Below are 23,233 nucleotides of genomic sequence, written 5' to 3' on the forward strand. Positions count from 1 at the left end.
GCCTGTAATAACTTGTTTTATACTTTCAGGGTTAAATTACACAGTGTAACATGTAAGTATTCTCTTGCTCTCGCTTTACTGTGTTACTTAATGATTTGGATAGTACCTGCTGTCATCATAACCATCATAGTGGACTGAAAACACATGAGCTTATGTATATCTTCCTGTGTAATCTGTGTATTAATGGACTTTAAGGGACAGCAGGCTTTCATCTGAAATTTCTCATGGATCGTATGTCTCCGTTTCATGTCATCTCTGATACTGATGTCAGAATGACAGCTTTCTTTCTCCAGGAAAATTGTAGGGTATGCAAATGCAATTTCCTCTAAGTAGAGCATTAAAACGTTCTTTCAGATTTAAAATGATATAGAAATCTTTAGCCAATAATTATAAATGTAATGGATAATGAAACAGGCATTACTATGTTTACTCTGTCAGGGTTAAATGGTACAGCAAACTACAGAGTTGCTCTCTTTGCTCTCACTTTATTGTGTTACAGTGTGATTTGGCTGGTAAATTTGACCATTATTGTGACAATCATTGTGAACAAAAGCCTTCATGAACCCATGTACATCTTCCTCTGTAATCTGTGCATCAATGGACTTTATGGGACAACAGGCTTTTACCCCAAATTCCTCAATGATCTTCTATCTACCACTCATGTCATCTCTTATGCTGGATGCCTTCTGCAGGGTTTTGTGTTGCACTCTTCAGTTTTAGCTGATTTCTCTCTTCTAGCTCTTATGGCCTATGACAGATATGTGGCTATATGTCGACCTCTGGTTTACCACTCTATGATGTCTAAACAAAGAGTTTGTGTATTTGTGTTTTTTGCTTGGTTTATACCCCTTTACTTGCTGTTCATAAGCACAGTAACAACATCTACATCAAGGTTATGTGGCTCACACATCCCAAAGATCTACTGTGTTAATTATTTAATTGGGAAACTAGCTTGTACTGTCTCCATAACAAACACTATTATTCCAGCTTTTAATTATACTTTTTATTCTGGCCCTTTTCTTTTCATTATTTGGTCTTATGTATATCTGATCTCAACATGCCTAACATCCAAAGAGAACAGGACAAAGTTTATGCAAACATGTCTGCCACATTTGTTCTGTTTACTTACCTTAGTTGTGTGTTTGCTTTTTGATTTGTTGTACATGCGATTTGGCTCAGAAGGGTTTTCACAAAGTGCCCAGAATTTTATCGCTATAGAATTTCTTTTTTTCCCTCCAATCATCAATCCCCTTATATATGGTTTTAAATTGACACAAATAAGAAATAGAATTATACAGTTTATGTGTAGTAAACGCGTCTAGACTAGTACATTATCATCAAGTGTGTGTGTCAGTTTGTCACATCACAAAATGTAGATCATGATCTACACATGTATGTATTTTCATATCAAGAAATTATTGTTTTTTCTCAGGTTAGTTATTTTTGTAGCTTTTAATGATAAAAAAAAATAGACATCTGAGAGATCATTGCTGCTAAAGAATTCAGTGTCTTACAATAAAGTTCAACATGGCCCTTCATGGCAAGGAACTGTCTGAGGATCTGAAAAAAGAATTGTTTCTCTACATAAAGATGGCATAGGCTATAGGAAGAAAGGCAAGACCCTGAAACTCCGCTGCATCACGGTGGCCAAGACAATTCAGCGGTCCTACAGGACAGGCTCCACTCAGAACAGGCCTTGCCATGATCGACCAAAGAAGTTGAGTGCATGTGCTTAGCGTCATATCCAGAGGTTGTCTTTGGTAAATAGACGTATGAGTGCTGCCAGCATTGCTGCAGAGGTTGAAGGGGTGGGATGTCAGCCATGGATTATTGGAACCATGTCCTTTGGTCTGATGAGACCAAGATAAAGTTATTTGGTGTCAACCGTGTGTGGGGGCAACCAGGGGAGGAGTAAGTGTGTCTTGCCTACAGTCAAGAATGGCGGTGTTAGTGTCATGGTCTCGGGCTGCATGAGTGCTGCTGGCACTGGGGAGCTACAATTCATTGAGGGAACCATGAATGCCTCCATGTACTGTGACATACTGAAGCAGAGCATGACCCCCTCCCTTTGGAGACTGGGCAGCAGGGCTGTATTCCAACATGATAACAAACACAAACACATCTCCAAGCCGACCACTGCCTTGCTAAAGAAGCTGAGGGTAAAGGTGATGGACTGGCCAAGCATGTCTCCAGACCTAAACCCTATAGAGCAGAGGTCACTAATAGGCGGACCGCGGTCCGGATCCGGACCCAGCCGCCGTCCTCTCTGGACCGCCGACCTACAGCCCATTTATTATTGAGACTTACTACCTCGTGACGTTTCTATTTTAACCCGCGCAGCTTTTCTAGCATTTACTGTACTGGTTTAGAGGACCAGGAAACTCTCAGACCAATCGTATGTGCTCCAATCATCTCATGTGACGCTGCTCAGCCAATCAAATCTGTGCATACCGATGCTTGCGAGTCGAGTCCGCGAGATTCACCAGAGACGTTTTGGAAACACACCCGAATTGAGGAGACGAAAGATAAAAGAGATTTCACATGACTTTTAATCAAGAATGTACAGATTTTTACATGTACATTCCTCCCACGGGCAGTTCAAAACCAGAATATCTCATAGATCTCCAATAAGCTAGCTGGAGCTCACGTTTCTCACTGAACAACAGAAAGTAGGAAAGTGGTAGCTCTGTAAGAGGAAATGAAAGAGAAGAGGAGGCATTACAGCTGTTCATTTGTTATGATGTGTTGAGTGTTTATTATAAAATTGGTTAAGACTACACTTCATCACTTCAAGCTACACTTTTTATTAAATTTTTTCTAAAAATTAGGCACTTTAGTTTACTTAAATTTAGAATTTATATTTAAATAGTTATTATTTACTATCCCTCCTGTTTGATGTGAAAACTGACTGAAATATTATTTGATTTGACAGTCCGTTGTTGACTAAAAACATGTGTTGATACAACTATAGGTTATAGTACTGAATGATAACGCAAGTTCGTCGTTTTGATGTTCCGGACCTTTGCTTCAGGAAATTTTCTCTAACTAGACCTCTTTGAAATCTAATTGAATACCCCTGTATTAGAGGTTTCATTTTGTAGGTACACCTGAGATAAACTCTTCCAATACTTTCATTTTAAAGAGTGTCACCACCTGACTCTGTAAAATCCAATTACATATAGGGTAGGGTGTACCACGGGTGGCTCCTTTTTTGCAGGATTGTGCAGAGGTGTGGCTGTGTTTGTGCTTTAGAACGTGACCTCCGTCAAACAATCAGAAAATAACTTTTCATCCTGTGATTCACTGCTTAGTTCTCACTAACGCCGCTCGCTCTCCTCATTCACTCTGTAGCTGGCTCAACACCCCTGCTCTCCCTTTCTCTCTCTCTCTGCATTAGGCCAAATTCTGCCTGTACTCAACAAAAAAGACTTACTCATTTAATCCGATGAATCACTTTATTCAAATTGAGAATTTGTTTTTAGGGTGATGACATCATAATATGACGACAGCCATCCGAAGCTTCATTCGAAAACCTCAATAGAAGCTTTGAAATGTAAAAAAATTACATTTGGTACAGCCCATATAGAGGGATTAGGACTCAAATAGTCAACTAAACTGTTAGACGATGAGAAGAGTCTCACTCCAGACTCACACAGGTAACGTCTATGCCGCGTTCCAGCTGTACCACGGTTTTATTCCAGCCTCTGCCAGGCGTCTGGAGGCATTTCAGAAGCGGAGCCTTTAGCCTGCCCCGCGTTGTTGACTTGTTGTTAATTTGTCCTCTGTTCTGTCTTCTGCACAGCTTCATGTCCTACATGGAACATTTCAGAATAAGAGTGTTTTGCCTGCCTGATTTTGCAGACTTGTTCAGTTTTTGTTGATTTGTTTCTTTTTTGTTTGTTTTAATTGTATCTGTTGTTGATATATGATCGTGAATCTGCTCAAGGTGTTTTATTTTGAAAATCAACCAGTTTCTCTTTGCTGATTCTGTCTCTGATTTCCTGCCCGGTTCATCTGCTCTGTGCTGCCTGACACGGCCTCCATCAAATATAGACTCGCCACATATTCCCCGCGGAAAAGAACGGAGTGCCGCATCTGGGAAGCTTCTAGGACGCGCTGCAGCATTTCTGTTGTGAGCACAAGCATTGACAGCCGCGATCAGCTCCGGCAGGTCTGCCGCTTGTATGAGTCAGGGGTAAGTCATTAGTTGGGTAAACCAAACCTAAAACCTCAAACTCCATTCAGGAGCTGTGCCTTGTAGCACTGCTCTGCTGCTAACTTTAGCTGCCAATCATTGGTTAGGTCTACACAGACTTGGAGTTGTATTTCTGTTTAATGTTGCAAAATGTTAATTATATTGCTTCTTTCTCAGCCCTGGAACTCAAACCATTTTCTGATGCCCCTAAAATATATATCTGAATAATTCAATTAACATCAGAAACGTGCAACGACTAGTCGGCTAGGACAGTCTTTAGTTGGGGGCAGCCCAAGCAGTGATACAATAGGGACGTGTTCAATAGCCACTGAAAACAAATCACATACTTCTCACAGAGTGAGAATCCCATGACATGGAGCGTCCGTCTCCATTACTGCAAGAGGACCGTACACTCTGTAATAAGGACACAAGAGGCACAGCAGCTGTTCAGAGAGAACAGTTAACGGGGAGAGATCTACTGAGGGAGTAAAGACTTGTGCATCAAGAACAGTCTTGTATTTCAAGGGTGACAACAGCAAGACATCAAACTGTTTTATCCCTCTTTTCTTGTAATCATCTTCCATAATGACACTCCTGCCTTAATCCCAAGGGGTGGTTTGAAAGTTGTGATACTGTGGGAACAACCCAAATGAAAATACAGCTTTTTGAAAACAGATCTGCGTCTCCGAGGTGGAACATTACAGTGACAGTTTGGCAACTGCAGATGAAATGATGTCTGAATTGTTGCCATTTGAAAAGCTGTACTGATGGTGACACTGTTCAGCATGCCCACATTCAGGCACACCTTTTCTGCATCTTGACTGCTGAGAATTCTTAACTGGATCTGCTTTGTCCTCTAATAGTGAAAATAATCTAGTGAAAAAGCAAAAGCTTTCTTCCTCTACTATATCATTTGTAGTTTTAGAATGTACTGTGTTTTGGTATGACTACACTATTTCCTACATTTTCCCACATGGCCTCCTTTTGTAAACCATAATGAATCATCTGAATCATACTTCTACTTCAAAATATAACCAATTAGATATTTTAAACTGACATGACTTTATAAAATGACTTTGCACAAATAATGCTCATTTCTGCAGTGCACAATCACCATGATTACAAGAAGGCAGTTAGCCTAGTTTCACACTTGTTTGACTTGTTTGCCTCTCCAGTGGCGAGGCTTGGTTGGTTGGTTGACCTCTAATCCCAACTGCAGTATATCTATATAACAACTATTGGATGTATAGTCATGAATTCATGGCCCTCAGATGATGAAGAATATATAGAATATACTGTACTTTTTTATTAATAGAAAATAATGTAATTTCTTATTTATGACAAATGTTGAAGTCAGAGAAAATTCAAGAAAGTTGAAGGCATGTTGCATCGCTAAATAGTTGTCCTCTAAGTTGCTCTCGTTGAAGAACAGATTTGGGGGGGTGTTAAAATTAGATTGAAGGAAGTCTGTGACTGTTGATGAGTGTGAAAAGACTAAAATTAACACTGCAGAAGCCATCTGGATTATCTGAACTCTGTCAAGAACACATTACCATCATTTTTTAGTTTGAACATTGATGGTTATACATTTTTACTGATAACAGTGGATGCTACAAGACTGCTGAATTTAAAGGGAACAACGCTATCATTCATTTATTTCAAAAGACTGTGACTAGAAAGAATTCTTTTTACTCATCTTGACCCATCTACACTTAATGTATAAAAGACCTGGTCATCTAAACAGAAGCGTTCCAGTCCACTTCCATTGTCTTAATTGTTATTCTCAACCTCTTCAGCTCGAGTTCACGCTTGCTCTCACAGAAACACTAATGGTTATTTGCAACCGCCTCTGAGATATCGGCTGCCCCAGTGTCAAACTGTTTCTGCTCAACTGTACAGATACTCAAGTCCTGCCAGTCGTATCAAATACTGTGTGAGTCTCCAGTTTAATTCCGTTTCCTCTTGAAAGCCCAGCGAGGCGAGATCAAATGATGTCCAGGACCTTGTGTCATCTAACATTGACCATAACACCACAACCGCCGCCCCAGACAACCCCCACAGACCCTTACATACTTCTTGAAATTGTTAATTTGGCCAAAAATATAAAATTCAAAACAAGCAAATGGACATACAGTAAAACTAAATGGATAGCTGAACGGTGGGGATACTTTTGATATTTTGATTATTCTTCTTTTATATTACATTATGGGAGACATTTTTACATTTGTCCTCAAGGTAGCCTTAAACAGAAACATTAAACTGGAGGGCGCTGTGATGGAAAGGCCAAATGTCAATTTATGAGCTTGAGACTTGTTGTGGACTGTGCTGAAAATATAACAGATTGTTACAACAGAAACACCAGCTGCAGTGTGTTGACGTTAGGGCCTCACAAGCATATGATCTGTGGGTCAACACAGAATCTGTTTTGCCAGCGCTAGCATCTCGGCTAAAATTATCTCAGCTAAAATGTCCTTGAGAACAATTAAAGCGCTAATCTCAAAGATAAATAAGCCCTTACATTAGAACTGCAATTCTTTTCACTTTTTGTGAGAATAATAATGCAGTTATTGTGTATATTTTTCTATTTTTCCAAAGAGGATAAAACAGTTTTGATCATATTTGGGGATGTAACTTTTAAGCTTCAACCATCTGTGTGGGTTTACTATGGCAATAGAGGACTGACATTTGAGAACTGACAATGCGCTGTCAACTTCAACCTGCCTGAAGAATGTCCTGCTGTACAGCCTCCAAACACTGATACAAAACAAGTTATCCCCTTCTTCAGCGAGCAACGAGGGGTTAAGTGTCTTGCTCAGGGACACAATGGTGGGTGGTCACAGTGGGGGATCGAACCGCCCACCATTACCACCCCAACACTCACTGAAAGGAGTACTTCTAGCTAGCGTTAGCTGTCTCTGCTGTCTATTTTTCATGGGTTTAGATGTGTTGATGGTAAATAACCAGTACCTCAGCACTCCGTATGTTGCCTAATGATTTGAGTCATGACACAGAAGAAGTTACGGAGACATGTAGGGGCTGTGAAAATCACAGATGTGACTAAGAAATGGCTAACTACTTCTGCCCCACAGTTGGTTACCTACCTTTGTGAATGTTGGATTTGTGATATTACAAACTATTTTTCGTGCGCGCCCACACAGATATTGCACCTGTCAAATTACAGTAATGACATCTTGAGTAGAAACCAAAAGTGAATTTTCTTTTTGCCCAAACAGCAGACATTGAACACAAAATGTTTTGTTCAATAAAGCCAGATAATCCATGTTATTTTTATCAAACTTCGACATATCCAAATCTGCCATTCAGAGCTAAAATCTGTTTTCCTCCACACAAAGCCACACCGTGAAAACAGGGCCTCTGTGACATTAGTGGGGTGAGACTGCTGCTCAGTATGGCCTTTGCCTGGTTAATGAGATAGAGCATTTGGCCAGTTCTGATCTGGCTGTTTTATTATGTGAGCAGAAAACTGTAGAACCCATTTAGCAGCCAAATACCTGTGGCTTTGATTCTGACAGAGCTGCCTGCTTGTCCTCTGTGTCTCTCCCGTAATCAATCAAAGCCTGAACTGGAGGAAAGGACATGGGAATCAAATACTTCATCTTTGTAGAAAACAGACATATGTAAATGTTTTGCAGAAATCACTCCGGTCGCCAGATTTAAAGGAGCTGTAGATGGACTGACTTGACAGATATTTGTCTGAATTCTTGTTTACTATTGAAAGGCAGTGAAAAGAGTGCAGTGTTTGTCTCTAAACAATGCTTTTGCCTGCGTGGTTCACAGTTTTTGCATGAAAAGCTGTCTTTTACAGTCAGGTCGTTCAATCAAGTGGCAGTGGAAACTGAGAATACAGTCAGAAAACAGTCGAATAAACCTTTTTCGTCTGTTGTGCCTCTCAGGTTTCCTGAGCAAATACAGTAGTACATGGCTTTAAAAACCACATCAGGTCTATAAAAACAGATGTTTGACCTGAGCTAAGACATTCAAAACTAGAAGCTTCCTCTTCTTCTCTTCTTTGTTTTGACCTGTTCAGGCTTTCTAGTTTCTAATTAAGGAGTGACCTCAGGAGGCATGCTGGACTGTGAAATGACATGACTAAATGCAAAAAGAATCCTGTAATAAGTAGTAGCTCTGTAGCTGGAGAGGGAACAGTTGGGATAAGGAGACGTTTGCAAGGCTTTAAGCATTCATGATTCAGTTAGGGCCTGATTAATGAAAGGCTGTGCTGAGTGAATTGGAAGTATCTTCAGGGATTCTTCCCCTTGCTCAGGGGGAGACATTTTCCGTGTACGAAAACCTAACTCCAGTTGTAAACTTAACTGGTGAGTGTCAAACCCTTCTGAGTTTTCATTGTCAACAGAACTATTTCTACCTTTCACTGATACCTACCTCATTATAAAAATGGATTTAATGTTTATGAAGATTTTAACAGATTTACTTTGTATTTCAGCAAGTAGGAGATTCATTTGAGAACCACCCATCCATTTAAAGGATGATTCCAAACTCTACATGACTTTACAGGCAATTGCTACCTTTGAGTACCCATAGGTTTTCCCCTCTTCATTTTTATGGAAATTTGGGAATTCTAAAGAACTGATGCTAAAATATTAATTGGCATTACACACCAGTATCTCTAAAAGTAGGAATGAAAAAAATGAAAGAAGATGAAAGCTCAAATCATATTGGAACTGTCGTGTTGGGTTTTGAGTCCCCTTTGCATGGACCGTTAGGCAAATAGGCAGCTGAGCTGGACAGACTGGAGGGCTCTGCAGGAGTAATCTGCTGCTGGTGCGTCTCCAAGACGACTGATGATGGGCAGCAGCTTAGAGCTGGCAGGAAAGAAAGTGACGCAGTGGCACAGAGAGTACTGGACATGTCGGTAGTGATTACATTCTGCTTCAGAAAGGGTCAGGGGTCAGACTGAGCGTGTGCCGGCAGCTTCCTGCGCCAAACTGACTTCCCAACACTGTACAATGCCTTGTCCTTGTTTTGCTCTGGGCTAGCTCTGCAGCCTCACTTTCACACTGTCAATGCTTCTCAATATTAGAAAATCAAATTCAATGTCTTCATTACATCTTCTGTGTACACTTGTGTATCAGATACAAATAGTTCCTGGAGATAAGAATTTGGAGATTAGGGGAGAAAATCCAGATATCAGCATTAATCATATCCAACCGTCTCTGTTTTATCAAAAATAAAGAACAGCTAGCTTCTGGCACACAGGGCCTTTGGACCACATTTTACCACAAGGTTAACCTACTTTATTTTGAATTCTTCAGCGTCATCGTCCCAGTCAGCACTGATAAGGCAGTTTGTCATTGGTTGATGGGGAACATTTGCTAATCAAAGTTGACCAATGTTTGACTCAGTCTTTCACAAGATAACCCTCTGATTCCATTCAAATTAATTGAATTCTGTATAAGATTGCATATGTTGAGATTATTTCTTAAGGGGCTTTGTTGATGTAACAAGGAAAGGTAAGACAGGTCTAGCTTAGAGTAATTTAGCTGACCCCTAAGTGTTTATCTGACATTTATGGCTTTAGGTATTTCTCACGTGTAGTTGTCCTGGTCAAGATGACAACAATGGACTGATTAGTTAGAGACAGTAGCTCAGACGTCAGGCTAGCAGATATCAGTGTTCTCTGGGAATCTTACAAGAATGTTTACAAGAACTCACTGACTCCACAGATTAGAGTTTAACTCATGGATAGTGAGAGATTCCAATATGACGAAGCAATGGAATCTAAACATCAGATAGATTTTGTGTTCTAGGTGAAAGGTGACCTAATAGAGAAACCTACAGGCACGATGGGGAAGACAGAAACATAAAAGGGACCATAAGATGTTCTCCTTCAGATTTGGTGTTTGCATTTGACGTGTTCACATGTTGTATGCTGGCACTGTATTTCCTCAGCCGGGCTCAATAAACCATGCTATGTTGAGTCTTCATCAGTCTCTGAAACGTCTTCACACCTGAACCTGGCTCACAACAATATCATTTCAATAGCATAGTACTAAAAGTTTGACTGACCAAGCCATTAGTTAATGCTTTTTATGCAGTATATGTTCAGGTATGTAGGGTTATTGTCAAGGTATGACTGACTTCCGAGTAATTTTATAGAATGCGCTGCAGCTTTATTTGCTTCATGTAGAGGTCATCAAATCTAAGTGAAAGTTTACATTAGAACATATAAGCACAAGATCCTTAAGCATCAAGCAAACTGTACTGCTTTTAAAATAACATATCAGAATAAATCAATTGTAGCACTAACCACAATGATGTAAATCATTGAATCTCTTTCAGTGATCACAAAATAAGATTCAGATAGTGAGAACCACTTTCACATCAGTCTGAAAAATCTGGGATGCTTGTTGTTTAAAGAAACACTCACCGTCCTCTCGAGACTTCTGGATAAACGCATCAACGCCACTTTCTCCGTAGTTTCCCTCAGAAGCTACAGTGGAGACGTAGTTCCAGCGCATGGCTTTGACAATGTCCACCATAGCCTGGGCCTGGTAGGTGTCCGGGGGGACCACCCGGGAGAAGAAGTCGTAGCGCGTGTTGTCACTCAGCTCAGGAGCTGTGGAGGCGTAGCTCACCTGAGGTATCTATAAGAAATTAAGAAAGAGAGCGAGAGATATGGTCAGTGGTGGAAATGGGGGTGAACGCATCGGAACGCCGCTGTGGTAGTAAAAGTCGGAAGGGAACGGCAGTCCTGCTTAGATTAAAAAAAATAGGTGGAAATCAATAGATGTTTTACACTGTTTCTAAATCATGTTAATGAAACAAATTTAATGTATTTAGCTTGAACACACAAATCCAGCTACTGCCCAGATACAGCCAATGGGAAAGTGTGACATTGCAGGGTCCCTTGAACCAGCCTCCAAAGTAGAATAGAATACAACTTTATTGTCCAATCGTGGCAGGGAAAGCAGCTTTGTTCTCACCCAGCCTATGAAAACATCACTAGCCCATAACAGACATATAAAAACCTATAAAACATCACTATTAGATCATTGCCGCACATCTCTGTACAACACATCACTACAAGTAGCGTTTCTGTGTCAGTTTTCATCACTACCGGCTACAGGTGTACTGGAAGCTGCCATGATGTTGATAGGCCTCTCACACATTTAAATCCAAAAGGATGCAGTAAACTCTATCGACGCACAGTAAAATGCCAATACTTTATCAATACACCTGTTCAACGTAAACATGTAGAAAGCGTACACTGCGTGTGCCTATTAGGCAATTTGTATTCCCCAGGATTCATTTTATTGTTGAACACACGCAATGCTCTCAGTCAATCCAAAATGTAATTCAACCTCAAACCTTAATGTTTATCTAAGAAAAAGTGAGTTTTGTCTTGCTCAGGAGAATATATAAGTGTGCAGAATTATTAGGAAACTATTAGTGTGCAAAATTATTAGGAAACCTTTTTTCTCTTTCAACAAATGGATTCTGCAGCAACTGTTTCTTTGGCTCACATTACGGTATATGATCCAGTGTTTGTGTTTCGGTGTTTGATCCACATCCATCAACCTACGCTTTTTCATTTCCCCAGTGTCCCCAGGCAAAGGACATTTAGAGGAATCACGTTTTCTGACAGCTCTTTAAGAGGTGTGTCAAGCGGGCTACGGACTCTATTAATGTCATTCAGACTTTTCAAAGTAAAAGCGCTCAGTTCAACTCAAAGATAAGTATTACAGTAAATGAGCTTCTCGTGCTTTTATTTTGTAGGCAAAACCACTTAAGAGGAAGTGATTATGTGAGTAACTGTTGCTGTCATGACTGAGATCTATTTCAGCACCGCTATCAGACTATTTATTTATTTATATTTTTTGCCGCTATCAAAGCACCATAATTTGGCCGTGGGCCAGATATTATTGCTGGCGGGCAGTTTTGGTGATGGTCCATAAAAAAAAAAGAAAAAGAGAATTAATGTGTTTGCCTTGTCAGTGTTTGTATTAAATACATCTATTATGTGGTTTATAATGGACTGTGGTGCAGAAACAGTGACAGTGTTACACACTCTTGGCTTACATTTTCCATGATATCTGTCAGTGGCCAAGTCACAATAACTTATGGTTTTACTAAATAATTAAGTAAATATAATTTCTACCTAAAGAAACCTCATTTCTTGACTGGCTACTCGCTGCTGTCTCAAAAGACGACACCTTTTGTGCTGTGTCAGCCACCGTAACTATTCTACGCTCTTTGAAAGGGTAGAGGTCAGTGGTAGACTGGAGAGTTGGTTGCAATTTGCAGCCTCACTGCTAGATGCCAGTAAATCTTTCTAAGCCTTTAGAAAATGTTTAGTGACCTCTATATCCAGATTTCTTTTCAGTAACTTCCATGAGCCTTCCATCTATGGATTCGGTCAGTTTCTTCATCTGTTCACGATAAACTTTCGCTGAAGCACCAACCACAGCCTCCTAAATGCAGTTCAATGAGGTGTATTGTCTTCCCTGACTGTAAATCTCACATTTGAGAAGGGAAGTTCTCAACAGGTTTCAAGTCAGGAGAGGAAGGCCATTTATTTGGCATCTTTGATGCTCTTGCTGGCTAGTCAAGTAGTGGAGTACTTGGAGGCATGTGATGGAGCACTGTCCTGCATAAAGAGCATGGCCTTGAATGCTGAGGACTTCTTCCTGTACCACTGCTTAAAGAAAGTTATCTTACATAAACTGGCAGTAAGTTTGGGAGTTGAGTTTCAGTCCATCTTCAGCTCGAAAAGGTCAAACTATCTCACCCTTAATGAAAGCAGCCCATAATAGAACACCTCCTCCACCTTGCTGGCGCCTGAGTCGAAGTGGTGCCATGTCCATCAGTGATCCAGCAACGGGACATCCATCTGGTCCATCAAGAGCTAGTCACACGTTATCTGTCCATTAAACCTTTGAAAAATCTGCCATACGGTATTTCTTCTCCCAATCTTGACGCTTTAACTTTGGAATGTTATGTGTTGTTCAGTGTGGTGTTTAAGCTTTCCTGACCTTTTCCATGTCTCTGAGCCCTTGGCACATTGTACTGTAATTCTGGACACTCCAAGTAGGTTGCAGTTCTGGAATATGGTGGCACTGGAGGACAATGGGTTCCTGGTAGCTTCATGTTTAATTCTACTCAAGTCTTATGCAGTTAATTTGTGCCTTTTCTTCTGCATGTGCTTTCTGAGCCCTAGTTAACTATTCGCAACAAAATGTTTGGTTGTACGGTGGGCATGTTATAAACATTACTGTTGCTGCTGTAGACACAACATTTAGTTATATTTAAAATATTCAATCCTAATCCTTTTCTGAATTTATATATATTTTTAAATAATATACATTTTTAAAGCACTTTTAGTAACGAAAAAGAACCAATAAGAATATTAATAAAAATCCATACCAATAAAAAGTAAGGAAAAATCCTAATGATCCCCATCCTATAACACAACTACAATTTTTCAAAAAGCACATTTTATTGGGGACTCACTTAATTTCTCTGGGACCCACTCAAATACCTGTGGGTCCTGGGAACATCTTTGACTTATCTAGTCTAGTTACTGTAATGTTAATATTGCTTATAAACACATGTATTGTCAAATTGGTGAGTAGAGCAGAGCAAAGCGTGAGAGGAGACAGCATGAGAGCAGGCGAGCAGAGAATAGTAGGACAACATGTTTTTGGGAGTTGAATAAGCAGCTTCTTCATCAGTAGTAGTAGCAGTAGGAATTTTAAGTAAGTTTAGGTAGAGATCTTTCATGTAGCTCTCATAATAATGAGTAAATATACTTTGGGTAAATAGACAGCAGAAAGGTTCCTTGCATATACAAATACATGATTATAATCACCTACTATAATCTGCTGAAATCTCAACTGCTCCTTGTTATTCACCCTGTCCAGTTGGCACACTGTTGCTTTAAATAGTCCTGATGATCACAGGCTTAGCTACAATACTTTCTTAGAAGTATTTTCCACACTAGTCATGCAACACTAATCTGTTCATGAATTCACACTTGTATAATGTGGGATTATATTGGTGTTGAAAAATTTAGAAGCAAAAGATGATCTGCCTCCAGAGCTGCAATAATAACCAGTGTTCTTGTCAGCAATCACAAAGCCATTATATATAATATAACCTTATTGTGTTACTCAGAACAGTTTAAATAAAAGTATAACCCAATAGGGTAAAACGTTAAGGGATAACTCGATAGGAGGGAAGATAAGCAAGTCAGGCTTATTGAAGTAATGGACGCTGCTTTAGATAATCTTGATAGTCTTTGAATGAAGTCAAATTATTATTTTGATAAATCAGTTAAAAACACATTTGTGAGACAGAAAAACAACTAAAGAGGAGAAGCAATTGCGAGTTCTGCTTGTCTTCACGTGCCAATGTTATTAAAGCTTTAACTTCTTTCTTTTCTGAACTCTCAGCTTCACTACAGAAGCCCTTCAGAAACCGCTTCTAGCAGGAAACTCTTACTTGGTACGTAATCTTAACTTTTGCTTGCACAAGTTGTTTCAGATTTATAGCTGTCATAGCTTCTGTGATCTTCCTATGGCTTCTGTGCTGCACAGTTAGGAAGTTAACTGACCATATTTTATGATGTTCAATAATGTGTTTCATGGTTTAACTTCAAATATGGACACACTTTTTATGCTGATCCAGTTCCGATTCCCCATGGCTGATAAATTCAGGCAGTAGATGTGGAAGGCAGAGTGGCAGCTGCTTTAAACCAGAAAAGGGTCAGACTGTGTACGAGTCAGTGGGTGAAAATATTTTGTGTAATCATGTGAACATAATAATTTCCAAAAATGGAAAGTCAGCCATATCCAATACCCCGATGTTTTATTATATGCAATTATATGCATTTCTGAATTCTATCAAAAACTTTGCCTTTTCATCTGATGACATGTGAATGAAATGTTGCTCATCCTGTCCAACAGCTTTTCATGGCACCTCAGCATTGTTCTGGGGATTATGACAAATACTGTCCTTTGAGCATTCCTACTGAGATGGAGGTATGTGTGAGTGGAGCAATAAGCTGAATATGACACTGAAAAACACTTTTAAACCTGCTGTATGTTAGAATAACACTAATTTCTTACAGTGTAGAAGATGTGTGACTATATATCTGCTTTTTATAAATCTGAATCTGGAAAAAAGAATTGTATGTTTTGGAGGAAAAAACTTTCCAACCCACTTTCTTACAGTACTTCCACTGAGCAATGCTACATCAAAGTAAACTTTACCCACCAACAGTCCTACTTTACCAATATTTGCTCCACTAACTGCAGACAGACCGCTATGGCAGTGATAGCGTCCCTTCCTCTCTCCCTCGCTTCACACAGCCGAAGCCTTTGATGTGGTCAGCTGTAGCATTGCACTGATCCTGCTACCACTGTGCTCCCTGTTTGTCGCCGTAGCCTGTGTTAGGAGCACAGCTGTCCAATCTGTACCCATGACCTCCTAACAGCTCATGTAGCTTCCACACCGAATTTCTTTTTGCATCAAGGATGCACTGAGTAAATCCAGAACAGGGGACAGCGAGTACAGAACTTGTATTAAATGTAAAGGATGTGGCTTGTGTAATTTTAATGTAATATTTTTCTATTTGTGCGTCAGTGCAGGCTTGGCTGTATAGGCAATGTGTGCAAACATTTCAGTGAAAAGCAGCCTAGTTAGCTCAATTCCTTTTCAAAGAAGAGAAAAGGCACGAAAGGGATTCTGTGTGGGCTAATGGACCATGTGCGTGTTGCATGTCAGCCTCCTGGCTGACGGCTTTCAGTTGTCCCAGGCCATCACACGGCGGCGTGTCCACACAGCATTTCTGCGTCAGCTGTCTTGTTTTGATCTAGAATTGCTTGTGCAAATTGCCCTGCTTCATGAACTGTGAGCACTGAATGACATCGATGTTGGAGGCTGTCTGTGGCATGTGGCACCCTGCGGACTGGCGGCAGTCAGCTGACTTGTTGATTTAACACAAGTGACCAGAAGGATAAGGTACACCTGACGCTTAAATTTGCTCACTTTATGTCTGCCTGGATGGCAGGCAGAACTTTAAAACTATGTTTCTCTCCCTGTTGGAAGCAATAAAAGTGTGAACCTGTTTTGTTTTTTTCGCACTGCTTTGACGTCATAAGGCGGGATCTAGCAAACTGAAATGCAAGTGTTGTGCAAAGGTGTTTGGAAGGTGTTAATGATGTCTAATTTTAGATCATTTCAACATTCTATCACACAGTGAAAATGAGCCTTTTAGCAATTTACACCTGCAGTTCACTTTTTCTGTGTCAAAGTGATAGATGTGCTTATATATGCTAATTTTGCAAAATAGGTACAGTATGTTTTTTGGAATAAAATATGTGGTAATACATAAAAATGTCTCAGCATTATATAAACTCTACTCATGCATACATATAATTAAAAAATCCCTGCTGACATTCATGACTGCACCTGCTAGTTATGTGCCTATTATTAACAATAACAATAGCTGTTTCTAAAGGCTGATAAATATAATAAAAGGTACTTGCAGTTACATGTTAAATGTGGGTTGTACAATGTAGTTCACATTTTGAATTTGAAGAAGAATAAAATATTAAGGATTACATACCAGAAAACAATATTTGTCAGCAAAATCATTCAGTACTTATCTAATCAAAATTTCAAATCAAAAGAAAATCAAAATCAAAAGTTTTTTCCCCCCCTCTTTTTAAATACATTTCTCTTTTTTTGTGTATTTTTCATTTAGCTGCTGTCATGTATTGTGGTGCTGCCGTGACATGTCTAGTCCCGTATCTGCCAAATAGGTGGGAGCTGCAGTGAAGCTATCCTGTGTTTGTATTTTTCACCTGAGGGATTTTCACCACTGTAACAATCACACCATTTCAGCATTCTGTCAAGAACCGGGACGGGCAGAGCTTATCGTATTCGTGTTGGCGAGATTTCTTGCTCACTGGACTACAGCGATAGTCCTGAACACTGCGCTTCCTCTAATAGAACACAGTCACTTCTTAGCATTGACTCAAGAAATTAAAGTCCTCTGCACAGCCCCCTTCTGGTCTCCTTCAATGTGTTGTGAAAAGAGTGTTGCCATTTGAAAGCTGAGCTGTGCAACTGAATTCAGGTTTCCGTATACTCGCTGACAGATTCAGTGGTAAAGATCTTAGTAGGTTCAAAAATTTTCTTGTGGCTCCATTTTATTGATGCTATGTGCACTTACCATCTGTTCCCGGCTGAGACTAAAGATCTGCGCTTCCTGTCCTCTTAGTTGAGCTCTTTGTGACCTTATCGCTTCAGAGTATACCAGTACATAATGTTACCACCCCCCCTCCAAGTTTATAGAACTGCTTTAATCTGCACCCCCTCACCCCAGCACCATCCATTTAATTGCTAATGGGCTTGGGAAATATGGTTAATTGCTGTGATGTGAGTCTCAAGCAGATTTTTGATGCAGATTTAATGTTCAAATCACTTGCTTTAAATAACTGTGCCTTTTTAAAAATTCAATGAGCTCATTTGGCACTGCATCAATGCAGGAGTAATGATGCTCATTAGAACTGTACAAAAATATTATACATCTGTACTGTTTGCAGGGGTAAGAAAAATCAAAAGCTTTCGTCAGGCTCTGGAAATTATTCCGTAAATACTTCCTGCAAATAAGTTGGCAGTATATTTTAAACAGAAAAGAAAAATAAAAAGTTTTTGCATGAACTAACAGATACGTTAGTCTTGCTTAAAGTTACCTTGGGCTGCTGTTTGAGGTGTTGCTATTTCATCTAAAATGATTATGGGGTAAAACAATTGAGATATAAAGCCCAAGAGCAGTGGCTGTGGTATGTAATGTTTTCAGCACATTAAATTCAGGTAAAATCAATCAAGATCAAAAACCCCTCTCCTGAACAGCATTCAACCAATCAGAGCTTAGCAACTGTAACATGGCACAATAGACCAGTTAAGCTGTAGATTTCTGTATATGTGAGCTATAGGTGAGCAAGGAATCTGCAGTAAGAGCGATACTTCTTCTTAAGACTTTGGAAGGTCTTGTATTTTTATTTTTTTTTCATTTTTTGCCTTTCCAAAACCAAGAGTAATTTAGCGTTACTTCTAAAGCCAAGGAGAATATCATTAGCGTAGGTTACATTTGAAATCCCTATTCATGTACCAGTAAATCCACTGCATTGGATCCAAGATCAGACAATATCAGAGGTCAGAGTAACGATAGCGCCTTTGTCCTGCTCTTTATTTGGTTTGGGAAAGTTTGCACTATAAATAAAGCCATACTGGCTATTTGAGATATTGTTAAAGGTGCCCTGTGGAGATTTCATGTAAACATCCATGTTAACTTTGTGTCTTCTTCTGTCCTGTTTTTACTGGCACACTACAGCATATTTTGGTGTGTTACCACCACCTGTTGATCATTGGGTAGTGTGAAACCATTGGCAGGAATTTGTATCGTGCAACACATGCACGAGATAAACAAAACAGGGACAGCTACATAGTGCTACTAGAGGTCAGACACTCCACAGGGAACCTTTAAGTTTGCCAAAGTCATTGGTTAGTCCTTATCCCTAAAAGCTTTTTCTGTAGTAAAACTGTTTTTTTATAATACTAACAGTAAAACATTCATCTTAACTCTGTGTTTCTGTACAAGTATGTTTTTCTATAGTTAGTGTTTGATAACATTTTTACTACATTTTATTTATAATGCTGTACTATATTACTAGGGCCAACTAGCTTCACTCTGCAATACAAGAACAGTTAAGCTGTTTATTTAAACTGCCCTTTTGCCTGGGACATTAGCATTACAGTATTCAGCATATGTGGTCATCACATATATAATGTATTCTAATTTACTGAATGTTTTTACACCTGGTTTTCACATTCATTTAGAGGCAAAAGTAGTTACTGTGTTTGCTCTCACAAAAGCCCCAGAGATCCAAACGGTTGACATTCGCTAGCCCCTTTAGGCACACTGTAGTCTTCTCCATTCAATTAAGAAGCAGCTGAATATACCATTGGATGTTATCCAAGGTGAAGCCTTCAGTCGGTTCATCCCCACAGTGTAGATTTAGTTAAAGAATGCTCTTCCTGACATACTGCTTGATCAAACTATTGTGTTGTAGAGATTTTATGTGTGCTTTCTTATTTTCAGCTACTCAACAGTTTCAGTGTTCTTGTCATTAAGACACCTCATTTGTGCCAAGTAAAAAAGGTTGCTTTCTCTACAGCTTGGCTTGACACTGTGACTAACTGCAGAACAAATCTGCTGACTCATAAAGGGCATTGAGATCTTTCAACCCATTGTTACCGTGATCAATATGGTGAGACTCAAGTGAACAATGAAAGCTCCACACAGATGCTTGGGCCAAGGATGAAACTCTGATCTGCCTTTCTGCAAGGTGTCACCTAGGCTTAATTAATCCTTTCCAACATTCCCTGTTGACACGTCTTTCCAAGAATTTCTAGTATTCCCTCTACAATAGATGTGTTGCCTCCTGAGAATTGCTTTTGTAGGCCAGTTTTGCCTTTGACCTCCCACATTTTCTTCATGTAGTACAAAGTTTTAACTCTAAGGGAGGATAAGGATGCTGAACAAATACAGGAACCGATATTTTCACTGAACTCTGGTTTTTCAACAATACAGTAGGAACCACTAACAGCAGGTAAACCTCCACCCATTTTTGTGCATACGTGTTCTATAAAATTGTCATTTCAAAATCGCTAAAAAATGAATGCAGTACAGTATATGGAGTACTGTAATGAAATTATTGATTGGTAATTGGCCAACTTTAGTCCATGGCATGAAATGTCCAAGCTATAATCACTGATTCTAGCTGTATCTATAAGAGACAGATTGCTATCTTACTGCATTGGTTCTGTCACAGCCATATAAAGCGCTGAGTAAATGCTCAGTTCAATAACTTTTAGATAGTAATTTGAATGTTCATCTTTAGTTACTCTATTAACTAATGTGCTCATCCTCTTTCTAACAAACTGAAATTGGGTTAAGGGCAGCCAGTGTGGCGAGCTAAAAATAATACCGCCCGGGAGGTGTCATGGAGAAAAAAGAAAACTTTTTCCTGTTCTAATATTGTTTTTGGCTGTAGACAATTAGACTACTTCTGCACGTGTGTAATGGTTCATATAAATAAACTGATTATTCAGTGACATGAACATAATTGGTACGATTTCTTAATGTAACGCATTACTGACTCTGTGAAAACTGTAGAACAAAGTGAAAGAGGCTACACTCAACGTGCATAGGTATTTAGTGATTTTGGAGAGGTCTGTGTGTTCCTTCAACTCAAGCCAGACAAATTGCTAAATGCTTTTGTCTTGGAGCTGGAATATGGGCAGAAAGCCATGTGGTTCAGATGTTCTCCTGTCTACAGAGGCAGTCTAGTTAACTATATAGCTGCTGTATATTTCTCATTAAGAAGTGGCTTTGTTTGGGTGAGAGACAGAGCTTAAAAGTGGTTGCCAAAAATATTATTAAATCGAGAGCAGAAATTAGTCATTTGAGAGCACAAATGATCAAATACGTTCTCCATGACGCCTCTGGGGTTCCACAGAAAGATAATTGGTGACCCTTAGGTTAGCAGGTCTAGCTAGGTTGTGTGTTCTTAGAGAATTCAATTCCTTATGAGACGTTAAAAGCATGGACAGATTGAAAGTGTCAGGCATTACTGTCAACAAATACATTTATTGTTCTCAATGGATGGAAGCAAAAGTGCGACATTATGAGCTGTTTTAAAACACTTTTGCTCTGCTCCCAGCTTCAGTTCACACTGAAAGTTCACTGACAGCTTGACAGCTATGCGCCTTGACAAATGGGGATGTTTTGTGTGTATGGAAGTATGCGTCTATGAGAATTAAACTGTCACTTTTCATTCAAGTTCAAAAATGAGTAAAATAAGTAGGCGTTTTTGTGACCAATACCACAGTCAAATTTAGTTACAAACGTTACATGTTATCACATGTCAGTGATGATGCACAATAATGATTCATTACCAATGTCCCATGTCCAAAATCTATAAAGTCTGCTTTATAGAGAATATTGAATGGGAGAGTGATTTTCGAGCTGGCTCTGAGACACAAATAAACAGCTCTTGGGGAAGGAGTTGTAGTATTATTATTATTATTATTATTATTATTATTATTATTATGATTTGGTGTGTTGGTCACCCCAACATCATGGATGCTCTGAGAGCAATTTTAGTAGCTGATTTAGTTACAAACTAACTAGTAGTTACTTAACCTCTACTATCAACTTTAGTAAAGAACTTACACACAGCTGGGGCAACAGGCTGCTGGAGTATCGGAAATGGTCAAAAACAAATGTGCTGATTGGCCGAAAAGGCCAAATCTTGTGGTTTGAAATTGAAATATGAACCAAATCTGAATTGTAAGAACTGATTACCATCTGATTATTTTTTTCAGTTGGAACTGAAAATTGCATCCAGTTTTAAGTTTATTGGAATTGAGTTTCAAAGCAATAAATTTCAAATTATGCTATACAGATTCAGTTTTTCAATACAGTTATTTTAAGTTAAACCAAATTCAAATTATGCTATACATATTCAGTTTTTTAATGCAATTATTTAAGTTGAGCAATTCAAATTCATGTAAATTTTTCTAATTCAGATTCTATTGACAGAAATATCAGCCCACACACTAGTTTATAATTTTTGCTGCAATTAAAAGCTTTATTTAACATGTATGCAGTGGTTCATTTGTAGGCTTCAGTTAATGACAAGAATATTAGGTGTAATTTGTGAGAACAATAGGAGCTCATGTGTCTTCCTGTGTGTGCCCCATTAACAGTGAAGTATTACTGTTTATTATTATTATTATTTGTGTTTTTCTGTTTTTGTTATGGTACTGTTGCTGTCCCTGTAGTTTTATATTGGGTGCAGCAAATGAACCTCAAAGGTAGATTTAAAAGTGTTCTTAGTTAAGACACATGAATTTTAGACTTAAATTACACTTGGATGCTCCATATTTCTAGATTGTTAAGTAAATATGCTAGTTGGGAAAAGGATCTGAATAAGCTTTTCCTTTAGCAGAACAAGTGAAATATGTTGGACTTTGGCTTGCCTTCTTTTTGTTTAATGGAGAAAAACACATTTACATGTTTGAGGGTTGGAACTTAATTCATTAATCGGGTGATGTTGTTTAAGCTCCGCTGTCTTTCCCACCGCACCATACCTAACAGCAGTTTCACTGATTGGTTTGCATTCTGGCACCAAACATCCCCAGGTATCCTCCACTCCAGTGTTCCAAGACCTGACTTACAAGTTTTGCAGTTGTGAAAGCCCTGGATGTGATATGATGTACAAACCGGTCTACACAACTTTGTTTGTTTATTCAATTGCACACACTCTCTCACACAGAGAGATACACAGTGCAAAACAGTAGCCAGGAGCCATATCTGCATTGTTACAGTTTGCATAAATCTTTGTATCTCTGGAAAAAGAGAAGAGACAGGCAGTACTAGATAAGAATTTATTTCTATTCTTGCAGGGGTGGGCTGTTCCATTACATTTTCAACCTTTTGTCACAAATAGGTAGCTCATTTTTCATACTTTGCCATAGCAAAAACAAAACAGTCTTGCAGCTGAATTAAATATTTGATGGGTCCTGGCACTTATTGTTTATCCCCTCTTCTGAAAGCCACTCAATGCTGTTCCTACATGAGATTGTTATTGTATTTGTTAAGCTGTGACAATCATTAATTTGGGCAGTGGCAACTGTGATTAATTATCTCATTACAAATTGAATTATTACTTGCGTTAAACATGCAAATTATCTCGACTAAAGGTTGAGAATGTTGTGAGATTTGAACTGAATGACATATGTGATTAATGGCTGCATAAACAATAATGCACTTGTTTACCACAGAATTTGAAAGGATATTAAAAAAATGTAATTCATGCTCAGGTTTGAGTGATCCTCCCACTGGTTATACTGAATTAGCATTAAAAAGCAAACTAAGTTGAATGTGTGAAGAAAATACTACTGAAACTTTTCAAATGTGGA

General features: G+C 39.0%; 2 protein-coding genes across 3 annotated transcripts in view; one reads left to right on the forward strand and one right to left on the reverse strand.

The window, feature by feature from the left end:
- Nucleotides 1-23,233, reverse strand: part of LOC123975236 (metabotropic glutamate receptor 4-like) — a 151,621-nt gene that overhangs the window by 59,769 nt on the left and 68,619 nt on the right. For both annotated transcript variants that reach the window (XM_046056527.1, XM_046056526.1), the window contains exon 2: nucleotides 10,605-10,821. In XM_046056527.1, coding sequence (XP_045912483.1) covers nucleotides 10,605-10,821 — 217 coding nt within the window. The remainder of the gene's footprint in view (nucleotides 1-10,604; nucleotides 10,822-23,233) is intronic.
- Nucleotides 393-1,322, forward strand: LOC123975237 (olfactory receptor 5F1-like). The gene has a single exon (XM_046056528.1). The coding sequence runs from the start codon at nucleotides 399-401 to the stop codon at nucleotides 1,320-1,322; it is 924 nt and encodes a 307-aa protein (XP_045912484.1). The 5' UTR covers nucleotides 393-398.

The sequence above is a fragment of the Micropterus dolomieu genome, linkage group LG08, assembly GCF_021292245.1.
Source record: "Micropterus dolomieu isolate WLL.071019.BEF.003 ecotype Adirondacks linkage group LG08, ASM2129224v1, whole genome shotgun sequence".
Classification (NCBI taxonomy): domain Eukaryota; kingdom Metazoa; phylum Chordata; class Actinopteri; order Centrarchiformes; family Centrarchidae; genus Micropterus; species Micropterus dolomieu.